This window comes from Salvelinus alpinus, chromosome 13 (assembly GCF_045679555.1).
Source record: "Salvelinus alpinus chromosome 13, SLU_Salpinus.1, whole genome shotgun sequence".
NCBI lineage: Eukaryota > Metazoa > Chordata > Actinopteri > Salmoniformes > Salmonidae > Salvelinus > Salvelinus alpinus.
The window spans coordinates 49,749,800-49,765,045 of record NC_092098.1 but is presented as its reverse complement, the minus strand read 5'-3'; the positions used below and the strand labels follow the sequence as shown (position 1 = coordinate 49,765,045).

The 15,246-nt window shown below is 43.5% G+C and overlaps 1 protein-coding gene across 1 annotated transcript in view; it reads right to left on the bottom strand.

The window, feature by feature from the left end:
• LOC139537859 (sarcoplasmic/endoplasmic reticulum calcium ATPase 1-like) overlaps window positions 1–14,614 on the bottom strand; it is a 118,004-nt gene extending 103,390 nt beyond the window's left edge. The window contains exon 1 of the mRNA XM_071339710.1: window positions 14,198–14,614. Coding sequence (XP_071195811.1) covers window positions 14,198–14,315 — 118 coding nt within the window. The 5' untranslated portion in view covers window positions 14,316–14,614. The remainder of the gene's footprint in view (window positions 1–14,197) is intronic.
• Between the last annotated feature and the right edge of the window lie 632 nt (window positions 14,615–15,246).

Here is a 15,246-nt window from a genome sequence, read left to right as displayed (position 1 = left end):
TCTCGGTCTCAACTGCAAATATGTGAAAGTTTTCAAAACGGTTGCCATGACTACTTGGCTTGTGGAAACTACTGGAATACAGTGCCAACGCCTGCTGAAAATAACACAAAAATAACTGTTAAGCAACGCATTTAGGACCTTGATACATCCCGACACACTTGGTCTGCATTAAAATGGCACCCTATTCTCAATATAGTGCACTACATTTGACCAGAGCACCATTAACGGAATAGGTCAAAATGTGGTTCACTACAATTTTTTTTTAAAGTATTATTATTTATTTTTTTAAACTACGCAAGCCAGTTAAGAACAAAATCTTATTTTACAATGACTGCCTACCCCCCGGCCAAACCCTAACCGGGCGACGCTGGGCCAATTGTGCACCGCCCTATGGGACTCCCTATCATTGCCAGTTGTGATATAGCCGGATATCGAACCATGGTCTGTAGCGACACCTCTAGCACTGAGATGCAGTGCCTTGGACCGCTCCGCCACTCGGGAGCCCTAATAGGGGGTCAGTGGGGATGCGCACTGGCTCTCTAGGCATCGAACAGCAAGTGCAGCATAGTAAAACCCCATAGACTAAATTGTTAAAAAGCTCTGAAACAGAGGGAACTGGTACTGGCTTTTATAGTGGGGTAATAAGCAGGTGGTCAGGAGATGCCCTCCGTTGGCCTACTGCTGCATTCAAGAAAATAGCCAGGGTTAGTCAAATAAATAGTCAGCCAGTCAGTAGCTGTGGCAAAAGGCCATAGAGAGCAGTCAGCAAGCACTCCAACTCTCTCGGTCGGTCTCATAGTTAAAGACCTTGCAGCAGGACTGACACTGTCATTTCTAGACCTGACCTGTTTCCACAGACCTTAGCTACAAAGGTGAACTCTGGTGACAAGTTCCACCTTCCTCTACCCCCACTGTACATCTACATGCATTAACCGGTCCCGTGTGGCTCAGTTGGTAGAGCATGGTGCTTGCAACGCCAGGGTTGTGGGTTCATTCCCCACGGGGGGACCAGGATGAATATGTATGAACTTTCCAATTTGTAAGTCGCTCTGGATAAGAGCGTCTGCTAAATGACGTAAATGTAAATGTAACCAGATCATGTATTAGATGTGAATGGTAAGTGTCAGACGTATCATTGACTGGCAGTCTATGATCGTATCTACTCAGTGGATGTCACTCATTTAATATAAATGGAGAGTGCACCTTCCTTCCCAGGAGGCCGACTAAGTGTTTCAGGGTATTTGGGCCCGTCTTCGTGCGTGTGAGTGCCTGTCTCTCCGGTTTTGTGCGTGAGAGACAGAGACACAGCAGAAGATTTGACAGAGAGCTCACCCGTGGCCTGGAGCGATGTAACGTTAGAGTTGTGGTGAGTGGACTGGGAGAGCCTACGTATACCTTGTCCAACTGTGGCTCGCACAACTCACTACTACTCTTGGCATGAGAAGCGGCCATTTTGGGTTGTTAAACTCAAGATGTAGATTTATTTCTCAATTAATAGTATCTAAAGTAACAACTACCCAAATCTACTGAACAAATTAACCTAACAAAGCATCAGTACCTCAGGCATGGGGGGGGGGGGTTCTCTAGGGCTGGGCGGTGTGTGTGTAGTAAAATACGGTACACACACACACACACACACACACACACACGTTTGGGTTTTTACTTTACCTTCTATAAATGGTATTTGAATGTTTGGTTTGTTAAATGTGATAAGCTGTGTGTAACATCCATTTTTATAGTTTACTCTGCTACTTGAGTCAGCTCTCTCCACGCCGCTTTTCGCACAGACCTAGCCCCACCCCGTCACTCAAGCAGCGCATGGCTGTTCAACCACGAGACACTTGCTTTCCGTCCCTGCATGGTCAACACAGCACTTGCAACAATGTTGATGACAGCGATGCTGTTTTCACTTTGCGCGGTATTATAGCATTATATAATGACTGTTAGTTGGTTTCTTACATCTGCAAATGGATAGTTTTTCATTTTTCTTAGCAAGTTGGGCCTAAATCGTGTTAGCCGCTAATGCTAATTGCTAGTTAGCCGGCTAGCTAATAAATAGTCAGTCAGAGAAAACGTAACTAACCATACAACCTGATAATACCAGTGATGGTGTAGACCTAAAGCAGCATGTTGTTTGTGCAACAGTTTCTTCTAAATCAAAGAGGAATATATCGAAGCAAGAATATGATAGCTACATGAAGTAGCTAAGAGAAAAACATTGGCTACATTTTAAAAGGTTATAGGGTCCCCTAAGAAACACTGACCATCCCTTCGGTTCCTATCCGGTCACAATAACTCCTCCCTGGCTTTTCAGTCATTGTCATGTCAAACATTGTATTCAAAGAGCCTACTATTATATTCAAAATTCTATAATCATTTCATTTCCATGATTGTTAGGTTAGATTACTCGTTGGTTATTACTGCTTTGTCGGAACTAGAAGCACAAGCATTTCGCTACACTCGCATTAACATCTGCTAACCATGTGTATGTGACAAATAACATTTGATTTGAACAGTTCGCCCAAGTGTTTCGCTCTAATCTCAATTGCAACAATTTGAAAAAATAAAAATAAAAGCCTAAATTGTTGGCCCATGTCATGCAGCCCAGAAATGATCTCAAATGAGTGCCAGAAATGCAGAAATGATCAACCACAAATAATTTCAGTTGAATTGAACCGTATACAACAAATCAGAATGGATAAAGACCCATTGAAATCACTTAGAATGTGTGTTGCCACCCCAGGGTCAAGCAATACTCATAAAATTTAAAAAGTGAAATACCGTGATATCATATTTTGGCCATATCGCCCAGCCATAACTTCATCAGTCTGACTGATCAAACACTGCAACAAACACACACACACACACACACAACAGGACTGAGTTGAGATGCGTCACCAGAAGCCAGCCAACTACCACCTGGGATACCATCAGGTCCCAGCCCCCCTCAACAACACAGCAGTAAGAACCAACCACATTATCAAGTCTAATTCAGTGAAGACTGACTGAGCAGCACTGACTGATAGTAGAAGGGTCTGTGTGTAGCTCAATGCTGCCTCTGCTCAGCTCAGCGACTCAACATCCATCTCCAGAAGGCCTCAGTGAGTGTGACTGACTTATTTTACCAGGTAGGCCAGTTGAGAACAAGGTCTCATTTACAACCGCGACCTGGCCAAGATAAAGCAAAGCGACAAAAACAACAGAGTTACACATGGGATAAACAAACGTACAGTTAATAACACAAAAGAAAGTAAAATCTACAGTGTGTGCAAATGTAGAAGAGTCGGGAGGTAGGCAATAAATAGGCCCTAGAGGCGAAAATAAATACAATTTAGCATTAATACTGGAGTGATAGATGTGCAAGTAGAGATACTAGGGTGCAAAAGAGCAAGAGGGTAAGTAATAATATGGGGATGAGGTACTGTAGAGGTAGGACGTGAGAATAAAACAAAAGGGACGAGTTAACAGGATCCCAGATACTTTACACGCAACCAAGCAGGAGAACAGAGAGCCCACTGGAGAAGGAATTAAGCGTTTCACTGTTAGTCAACACCTGTTGTTTACGAAGCATGTGACACATACAATTTGATTTGAAATTACTCAAACACCTTAAGGACTAAAGAGAAAGACGTTCTGTTTACCTCGCCGATATACAAGTGTTATATCCAAATGTTATACAAATATAATATACAGTGCCTTGCAAAAGTATTCAGACCCCTTGGATTTCTTCACATTTTACTGTGTTACAAAGTGGGATTCAAATTGATTTGTCATCAATCTACACAAAATACTCAAATGTCAAAGTGGAAGGAAAAAGGATTAAAAAAAAGAAATTTAAATAACTAAAATAGTTGCATAAGTCAATACATGTTAGAAACACCTTTGGAATCGATTACAGCTGTGAGTAACTTGGGTAAGTCTATAAGAGCTTTGCACACCTCGATTGCGCAACATTTACCTATTATTCAAGCTCAGGTGTGCAATGGATCATGGCTAGACAGAAATGTTCACGTCTTGCCATAGATTTTAAAGCAGATTTAAGTGAAAACTAACTTGGCCATGCAGAAACATTCACTCTCTTCTTGGTAAGCAACTCCAGTGTAGATGTGGCCTTGTGTTTTAGGTTATTGTCCTGCTGAAAAGTGAATTTCTCGCTCAGTCTCTGGTGTAAAGTAGACTGAAGCAGGTTCTGGGATCAGCTCCATTCCGTTTCTTTTTTTATCCTGAAAAACTCTCCAGTCTTGGCCAATGTAAAGGATACCCATACCATGATGCAGCCACCACCATCCTTGGAAATAAGGAGGCAGTTACTCAGTGATGTGTTGTTGGATTTGCACCAAACAGAAGGCTTTGCATTTAGGCCAAAAACAGTATTCCTTTGCTGTTTTTTGTTGTTGTTGCAGTATTACTTTAGTGCCTTGTTACATTTTTAGTCTGTATATTTATATTGTTTTCACTCTGTCATTTAGGTCATTATTGTAGAGTTACTGCAATGTTGCTGATCCATCGTCAGTTCTCTCATCACAGCCATTGAACTCTGTAGCCGTTTTAAAAATCACCAATGGCTTTATGGTAACATCCCTAGGCAGTTTAATTCCTGTCCTGCAGCTCAGTTCAAAAGGACCACTGTATAATTTGACGTGTCTGAGTGGTTTAATAAATAATCCACAGCATAATTATTAACGTGACTATGCTTAAAGAGATATTCAATGTCTGATTTGTTATGGTTACCAATCACTGGCCTTCTTTATGAGTCTTTCTAAAAGCTCCCTGGTCTTTGTAGTTGAATCTGTGCTTGAAATGCAATACTTGACTGAGGGACCTTACAGATGTACAGTAACAGTCAAGTTTGGACACACGTACTCATTCAAGGGATTTTATTTTTACATTGTAGAATAATAGTGAAAAACAGTGAAAACATCACAACTATGAAATAACACATGGAATCACGTAGCAACCCCCCCCAAAAAAAGTGTTAAACAAATCAAAATATATTTTAGATTCTTCAAAGTAGCCACCCTTTGCCTTGATGACAGCTTTGCACACTCTTGGCATTCTCTCAACCAGCTTCATGAGGTAGCCACCTGGAATGGAATTTCTTTCCTTCTTAATGCGTTTGAGCCAACCAGTTGTGTTGTGACAAGGTAGGGGTGGTACAGAAGATAGCCCTATTTGGTAAAAGACCAAGTCCATATTATGGCAAGAACAGCTCAAATAAGCAAAGAGAAACGACAGTCCATCATTACTTTAAGACATGAAGGTCAGTCAATCCGGAACATTTCAAGAACTTTGAAAGTTTCTTCAAGTGCGTTTGCAAAAACCATCAAGCGCTATGATGAAACTGGCTCTCACGAGGACCGCCACAGGAAAGGAAGACCCAGAGTTACCTCTGCTGCAGAGGATATGTTCAGTAGAGTTACCAGCCTCAGAAATAGCAGCCCAAATAAATGCTTCACAAGAGTTCAAGTAAAAGACACATATCAACATCAACAGTTTAGAGGAGACTGAGTGAATCAAGCCTTCATGGTCAAATTGCTGCAAAGAAACCACTACTAAAGGACACCAATAAGAGACTTGCTTGGGTCAAGAAACACGAGCAATGGACATTACGCCGGTGGTAATCTGTCCTTTGGTCTGATGAGTCCAAATTTAAGGTTTTTGCTTCCAACCGCCGTGTCTGAGATACAGAGTAGGTGAATGGATTATCTCCGCATGGTTGGTTCCCACCGTGAAGCATGGAGGAGTTGTGATGGTGTGGGGGTGCTTTGCTGGTGACCCTGTTGGTGAAATATTTTGAATTCAAGGCACACCTAACCAGCATGGCTACCACAGCATTCTGCAGCGATACGCCATCCCATCTGGTTTGCGGTTAGCGAGACTATCATTTGTTTCCATGGGACTCCCAATCACTGCCAGTTGTGATACAGCCTGAAATCGAACCATGGTCTGTAGCGACACCTCTAGCACTGAGATGCAGTGCCTTAGACCGCTCCGCCACTCGGGAGCCCTAATAGGGGGTCAGTGGGGATGCGCACTGGCTCTCTAGGCATCGAACAGCAAGTGCAGCATAGTAAAACCCCATAGACTAAATTGTTAAAAAGCTCTGAAACAGAGGGAACTGGTACTGGCTTTTATAGTGGGGTAATAAGCAGGTGGTCAGGAGATGCCCTCCGTTGGCCTACTGCTGCATTCAAGAAAATAGCCAGGGTTAGTCAAATAAATAGCCAGCCAGTCAGTAGCTGTGGCAAAAGGCCATAGAGAGCAGTCAGCAAGCACTCCAACTCTCTCGGTCTCATAGTTAAAGACCTTGCAGCAGGACTGACACTGTAGCTAAGGTCTGTGGAAACAGGTCAGGTCTAGAAATGACACAGTCATTTGAGAAACCAAGCCTTGTTGAGTCCGCCGATAAGAATGTGGTGATTGACAGAGTCGAAAGCCTTGGCCAGGTTGATGAATACGGCTGCACAGTATTGTCTCTTATTGATGTCGGTTAAGATATCGTTTAGGACCTTGAGCGTGGCTGAGGTGCACCCATGACCAGCTCGGAAACCAGATTGCATAGCGGAGAAGGTACGGTTGGATTCGAAATGGCCAGTGATCTGTTTGTTAACTTGGCTTTCGAAGACCTTAGAAAGGCAGGGCAGGATAGATATAGGTCTGTAGCAGTTTGGGTCTAGAGTGTCTCTCCCTTTGAAGAGGGGAATGACCGCGGCAGCTTTCCAATCTTTAGGGATCTCCGACGATACGAAAGAGGTTGAACAGGCTAGTAATTGGGGGTTTCGGCAGATCATTTTAGAAAGAGATGGTCTAGCCTTGCTGATTTGTAGGAGTCCAGATTATTTCAGAACATCAGCTATCTGGATTTGGGTGAAGGAGAAATGGGGGAGGTTTGGGCAAGTTACTGTGGAGAGCGCAGGGCTATTGACCAGGGTTGGGGTGGCCAGGTGGAAAGTATGGCCAGCCGTAGAAAAATGCTTACTGCAAATTTCTATTTGAAAAAGCTAGCCTTTGCTTTCCTAACTGCCTGTGTATATTGGTTCCTGACTTCCCTGAAAAGTTGCATATCGCGGGGGCTATTTGATGCTAATGCAGTATGCCACAGGATGTTTTTGTGCTGGTCAAGGGCAGTCAGGTCTGGAGAGAACCAAGGGCTATATCTGTTCCTGGTTCAATTTTTTTTGAATGGGGCATGCTTATTAAATATTGTGAGGAAAGCACTTTTAAAGAATAACCAGGCATCTTCTGACGGAATGAGGTCAATATACGTCCAGGATACCCGGGCCAGGTCGATTAGAAAGGCCTGCTCGCTGAAGTGTTTTAGGGAGCGTTTGACAGTGATGAGGGGTAGTCGTTTGACCGCAGACCCATTACGGACGCAGGCAATGAGGCAGTGATTGCTGAGATCCTGGTTGAAGACAGCAGAGGTGTATTTGGAGGGCAGGTTGGTCAGGATGATATCTATGAGGGTGCCTACGTTTACAGATTGGGGTTGTACCTGGTAGGTTCATTGATAATTTGTGTGAGATTGAGGGCATCAAGCTTAGATTGTAGGATGGCCGGGGTGTAAAGCATGTCCCAGTTTAGGTCACCTAACAGCACAAGCTCTGAAGGTAGATGGGGGGCAATGAATTCACATATGGTGTCCAGGGCACAGCTGGGGGCTGAAAATGGTTTATAGCAAGCGGCAACGGTGAGAGACTTATTTCTGGAAATGTGGATTTTTAAAAGTAGAAACTCAAAATGTTTGGGCACAGACCTGGATAGCATGACAGAACGCTGCAGTAGATTGCAATTCCGCCCCCTTGTAGGCCTACCTGCCTGTCACAGGAAGAAAAAAAAGTTACCATGATGAGATGATCGGTCTACGGCCTTATAGCTGAGGTCTGTGCTCCATTTTGAGATGGGCTGTCTGTCCCCACCCTGAACATTGGTGATTCATCACACAGAGACAAGGCAATAGAGAAGCTACATTTTGACGTAAAATATAATTTAACAGTTCTATTCCATTCATAAACTCAGCAAAAAAAAAGAAACATCCCGTTTTCAGGACCCTGTCTTTCAAAGATCATTTGTAAAAAATCCAAATAACTTCACAGATCTCATTGTAAAGGGTTTAAACACGGTTTCCCATGCTTGTTCAATGAACCATAAACAATTAATGAACATGCACCTGTGGAACGGTCGTTAAGACACGAACAGCGTACAGACGGTAGGCAATTAAGGTCACAGTTATGAAAACTTAGGACACTAAAGAGGCCTTTCTACTGACTCTGAAAAACACCAAAAGAAAGATGCCCAGGGTCCCTGCTCATCTGCGTGAACGTGCCTTAGGCATGCTGCAAGGAGGCATGAGTACTGCAGATGTGGTCAGGGCTATAAATTGCAATGTCCGTACTGTGAGACGCCTAAGACAGAGCTACAGGGAGACAGGACGGGCAGCTGATTGTCCTCGCAGTGGCAGACCACGTGTAACAACACCTGCAGAGGATCGGTACATCCAAATATCACTCCTGCGGGACAGGTACAGGACAGCAACAACAACTGCCCAAGTTACACCAGGAATGCACAATCCCTCCATCAGTGCTCAGACTGTCCGCAATAGGCTGAGAGAGGCTGGACTGAGGGCTTGTAGGCCTGTTGTAAGGCAGGTCCTCACCAGACATCACCAGCAACATCGCCTACGAGCACAAACCCACAGTCGCTGGACCAGACAGGACTGGCAAAAAGTGCTCTTCACTGACGAGTCGCAGTTGTGTCTTACCAGGGGTGATGGTCGGATTCGCGTTTATCGTCGAAGGAATGAGCGTTACACCGAGCGAGGCCTGTACTATGGAGCGGGATTGACTTGGAGGTGGAGGGTCTGTTATGGTCTGGGGCGGTGTGTCACAGCATCATCGGACTGAGCTTGGTGTCATTGCAGGCAATCTCAATGCTGTGCGTTACAGGGAAGACATCCTCCTCCCTCATGTGGTACCCTTCCTGCAGGCTGATCCTGATATGACCCTCAAGCATGACAATGCCACCAGCCATACTGCTCGTTCTGTGCGTGATTTCCTGCAAGACAGGAATGTCAGTGTTCTGCCATGGCCAGCGAAGAGCCCGGATCTCAATCCCATTGAGAACGTCTGGGACCTGTTGGATCGGAGGGTGAGGGCTAGGGCCATTCCCCCCAGAAATGTCCGGGAACTTGCAGGTGCCTTGGTGGAAGAGTGGGGTAACATCTCACAGCAAGAACTGGCAAATCTGGTGCAGTCCATGAGGAGGAGATGCACTGCAGTACTTAATACAGCTGGTGGCCACACCAGATACTGACCCCCCCCCTTTGTTCAGGGACAGATTATTCCATTTCTGTTAGTCACATGTCTGTGGAATGTGTTCAGTTTATGTCTCAGTTGTTGAATCTTATGTTCATACAAATATTTACACATGTTAAGTTTGCTTAAAATAAACGCAGTTGACAGTGAGAGGACATTTCTTTTTTTGCGAGTTTATAAATAATTTACCGGTTTCTCTCAGTTATTTATCCTGGGAAAAGGGAGTCGTTTTGGGTCGTAAATCTTGGTAACCAGGTCTGTTACCACTCTGTTTTACATAGGGTAGGGTATGTGTTTTACGTAGGGTCCGTGTTTTACGTAGGGTAGGGTCCGTGTTTTACGTAGGGTAGGGTCCGTGTTTTACGTAGGGTAGGGTCCGTGTTTTACGTAGGGTAGAGCTAGGGTCTGTGTTCTACAAACATTAAGTCAGCAGCCCCAGCCAGACGACAGAGCCAGCGTGCTGGCCCATTTCTCTTACACAAACACAGGGGTACAAAAAAAAGCTTTTTTTAAACCACCCTCCACGTGGGTGGGGGTGCAAGCTGCAAATTCAAGTCACCCCTCACGCACGTTCTCAAAGCAACATCCTATGTTATCGTACGTTCAGCGTGCAGAGAGGCCTGTCTGTCTTCTTTCACTACACACACGCTCAGAGTTGCGGTCTTCACAAGTAACACCAGCAGACAAAAAAAGAGAAGTTGTAAATATTCTTGTGAATGACACACACGGTCCATATTACCAGATGGGTGTGGGTGCGTGTGGTGTGGCCTGATGTAGCAAGGACACTAAGCCCAATGGTCTGTGTGGACAGAGACGTTCAAGTCCTCTTAACATGAAGGAAAGAACTGAAATATACTCTGCTTGCTAGTGTTTGTCACCGTTTGTAACAATTAAAACCAACTCGTTAAGTGACAACCAATGTTTTTGACCTTGTTAATGTCATCAACCCACCCAAATATTCCATCTTTGAGTATGTAAAACACAGGGTGAAAACTTTTGAGGTCACAAAACAAAATGTCCCCCCCCCCCTATCAGTTTCAAAATAAAAGGAGACATGACTTCCATAATGATACCACAGGTTGACGAGGGGTAAGACAGGCCTTACTAAATGTGTGTGCTATGCTAGGATAACAGTAACACCAAGGCACAACCCACCTCTGACACTACCAACGGTGACAATGTATCATCTAAAATGGAGGAGTCTCCCCTACATGGTCGTGATCTGAGAAAACCGTAGAAAAATGTTTTCCAATAGAAAACACCTATAAATCCAGATCGTCCATTTTAGTTTCCATTTTGGTGCCTAATGAACACTCCATCCAGGAGTTCCAGGGCCAGACAAAGCGTGAAATAGACCTCCCGTCCTGTACTGACGTAGGAATGTTATGTCTGTGTCTAAGAAACTGGCATACCGATACATCTTGTTGCTAGTGTGGAATGTTGCTAGTACCGGCTACAGCCGAGCAGATCGCTTGAAGGAACAAGGGGCTTCCCTAGTTCATAACCTTTTTTTTGTTTTTTACCCCTAAATACATTATAAATATTCAGAAATATGCCCTCATGCACAGCGGATTATTTATATACCCTTATTTTACCAGGTAAACTGACTGAGAACATATTCTCTTTGATAATTAGGTTTATGGCCTTACGAGTTCCCCAAGCACAAAAGTACTGCCATACAGCAATAACCTACCTAATCCTGTTTGTGTTCACCAGTAAGAGATTAGTTTGCGGGACATATTTGTTTGTGGACATATTGTCTACAGGTGTAATAGTAATAATAAACGAGACTACAGAACAGCTCCTGTATTCTCCCTATGAAAACAGTCCATCTCGGTGTCAGAGAGCGAGATGTAATCATGGAGGGTTTGTAACAGAAAAGCATGCCACCCACACACTTTGAACAGCGGCTCTCTCCCTGCAACCATCACCAAACTCATTGTCGTGAGTCGTTGGAACCAACTTTGTAATCCAAGTACCGCGAGTCGTTGCTGTCAACTACAAAAGGCAGGCTGTGGTGGGTTTGTCGGCAGAGGGGAACGAGCCGTTCAGTGTGCCACATTCACCACTCAGCTGAGACATGTAGCCATTAAAACTTAAAATAACACTTCCTTTTCCTTGTGTTGTTGGCTGTGAGGGATTAGAGAGCGGGACATTGGTCACGTTCAGCAGGAAATATACAGTGGAACGTTGCAGATAGACATTTCATGAACTGACAAGATTGCTTCTTCTACTTGTCCGAGAGGCATGTTTGTTCCACAGAATATATTTATATCTGAACGGTCCACAACGTTGCCCTACTGAACGCAACCCTGGTTTACAGCCAAGAGAGGAAAGGGTATTCCCTTAAGCAAACATATCTACGAGCACACACACACACACACGGGAAGTCAGTTCACAGCTAGCAACGAAAGAGATGCTATCTGTAACTAGACGTTTCTTTTTCCATGAAGTCGTCACCGCCACACACAGATCTCTGGGTAGGTCTCGCTCTGAGCCAACAAAGGACTGCTGGTTCTCTCTAATGATACAGCGCAGCAGCCCTCCTCTATGGCTAAAAGGCACCAGCCACCATGCAAAAACAATCAGGCCATAGACTCAGGACAATTGTAAAGGTGGCGAGTTCAGTAAAACACCCATTAAGCAGCAGCACATCTACATCTGATTAAGATCCAATAAACCCCGGGGAGGAAAAGACGTGTACCATTATACTGCATCATCAACAGGTTGTAGCCTATAGAAACGCCCCTTTGAGCACATTGAGGGACGGTCCTGGATATTTGTTTTCCGTGCAGATTTCACACAAGTCAGCGCTGTTGTTCCGGCGCTGTTGTTTCGCTTTCTCCCAGAAGTAGAAGAAAAGAGTTTCCTTAACCTATGAATGTTATCATTATGGTACTAAGTCTGACACCAAATATGTGGGTGTGCTGTGTTAAGCACGTCACCTTGGCCCCCTCTGTTCCTCAATTGGGCGTGCCATCGTGGAATCCTGAATGAATGGTGGTGCCATCGTGGAATCCTGAATTAATGGTGGTGCCATTGTGGAATCCTGAATTAATGGCGGTGCCATCGTGGAATCCTGAATTAATGGCGGTGCCATAATGGCATCCAAAATGATCACTAAATGCCAGTCTCTTCCCCTTGATACAGTAGCCTAGCATGGCAGGAGTGTGTAACTTCAAACCTAGAGTATTAACCATGCGTAATACAACAAATGAGGTTGAAATGGAAACAGGTAAATCAAGTTCTCTCTATCAGTTCTGTATTTGACAGAATATCCCACAGAAACATTTCCTCCTTATCAACTTGATTGACTGCCTCTGGTGAAATATCCATTCACATGAAATAGTAGACTGTCTATAGCAGGAATGACAAGTAATAATATGTTATTTATTTATTTTAAATGAAAGGGGGAATAGTTGTTCTCCAATTAGCTCAAGACTAAAGTTACTCCTTAGTCCAAGGACCTTACATGTTCTGTTTAAAGGGCGAATAGGCTCTGGAAGTCAAAACATCCAAATACTTCCTCCTCTATAAACGGGGTTCGATTACCAAATGATGTACGATTCTAGACACATAAATCCCTGTACTTTAATATCACATTAAAATGATTTTTTTTAAATGCCAAAACACACATGTACACTGTTTTAACACAGTTGCAGCCGACAGTATTTTTCAGTGACAACACGTTTGTGGCGTCCATCTTTCGTTTACACACAGGTGTTCGGGAAGAGCCAGAAAGCTAATTTGCACAGGTAGTCCACGGTCTTCTGTCTGTTTTCCGTAGAAAAGCGCTGTAACATGGAAATGTGGCTATGTGGGACCCTAACCCTATAGAAAAAGGTATGTATCACTTTTACCTTTTGTTTTTTTTGATAATTATGTATCGCTGATATGAAAAGATAAGGTCCTTTTGCTTCTATTGCAAGCGATGTATGTTAATGTCCAGACCGAGCATCGAACAAATCCCCCGTATAGAAGGTGCCTTAGTCCAATGACTATGTGTAATGTAATGGAACAGAGTCATGATCAAAAAGCTAGATGGTACCATAATGTGTAAAGGCTATTCCTATTGTTGACTATAGCCCCAAATGAAATTGTTACAGTATTGCACTATGCAATAGTTATTCTTAATTAATAATTGTCGTTGATGAACGTGCCATAAAGCTAGTCTACGTACCCCCCCCCAAAAAAAATACATGCATGAATGCATTACAAAACCGATGCGATAGACGTCCAGCCTAAATACAGGTGTTACAATAATAGCATATTCTATTATTAATCTGGTTGAAGGTTGTAACAGTTATCTGTGATAAGGAACGTTCGGGTTCAGTGCGTTGTTTCCCCACGTACACACAACTTTGTTTAAAGCGAGAAACGCAATGTAGCTCGGTGAAGTGTGATACATATTTTTTTTTAAATAACAAAACGGGCAGTAGCGTCAAGCATAAGATCAGTCAACAGATGTAGGGTGGAAGGAACATTTGCAGGATGTATGCGACAGATATTCGTGTTTTTCAATAAGGCGCGGGAAATAATTTAACCAACTTCCCTAAACTACCCAATGAAATCCGTGACTGTGGTAGAATTACATCTTCCCTAAACTACCCAATGAAATCCGTGACTGTGGTAGAATTACATCTTCCCTAAACTACCCAATGATATCCGTGACTGTGGAAGAATTACATTTTCCCTAAACTGCTCAATGATATCCGTGACTGTGGATGAATTACATCTTCCCTAAACTGCTCAATGATATCCGTGACTGTGGATGAATTACATTTTCCCTAAACTGCTCAATGATATCCGTGACTGTGGAAGAATTGCATTTAACACTCAACCAGGTAAACTGAATAACAGTAAACAGCAACAATGTTACTCACCGTTCGGTCCATATTTTTCAAAATTAGATTTCACTTGTTCAAGTGTGAGTCCAGTGTTTTCGTTCACACTGAAGTTCTCTAAAACTTCCGATGCGGATTTCGTGTGCGCGCTATCCATCTCGGAGGGAGAACTGACTAACTAAACAATTAAATTAAAAGGCATGTAGTTAAATATGGAATATCTATTACGACAATAAAGGTCTAATATACAGTCGTTTTCCACCGATGTGCCTTGCGTTCAGACTGCCAAGCGGAGGTGGATCTGCCTGCTAGACGGTCACCTGCCTCTTCTTCTGCGAGCCGACAATTTGAGCTGTACCGCCGGATTCCTTTTCAAGGCAACTCTATTGCCCAATAGATCCTATTGCAGTCAGCACTTCATCAAAACCACAAGGTGTGATATGTTGGGACTGCGAAGGGACCGCCTATCTCGTGAGTGAGCGTGTTCGAACACTCCCTTGCCTTCCTATTGGTTGTCATTACCTGAGTGGAAAGCACTGCTAAACTCCCATGGTTTTGGTAAGCCAAATACGGACCGCCCGTGTCTTCTCGGTTTAGGCCTATAGTTCTGATGCACCGCATATGAAAAGTCACAGGAGGTAATACTATGTCATTCTCAAGATACAAATGTTTCATATGTCATCAGTTCATGCTTGGGGTTATGGATCTCTTCCCTTTTGGCACATCATCTTGTGCACCCGAGAAAATCTCACTTTTAAAAGCTCATAATATGTTACTCATACCCCAAAAATGCGGTTGACTCGTCCTATACTTGTATTTATGACAAAAGCATAAATGAGAGGGGGAAAAAAACACTTCAAAAATCCCACCTCAAACTTGCTTTCTATTTCCTCATAGAGGACGACGTCATGTTTTTGTGTGAGACGTCTCATTGGCTGAGCTGGCCAATCAGCTGTTTACTTGTCATTAATACTTTTATTGACCAGTATATGCCCAGACCATTCTGTTGTTGTGATATGGCCACACCATTCAAACACAGAAAAGCTGTTTTTAAACATACTTAATTACAATTTTTTTTTTAAGGAGAA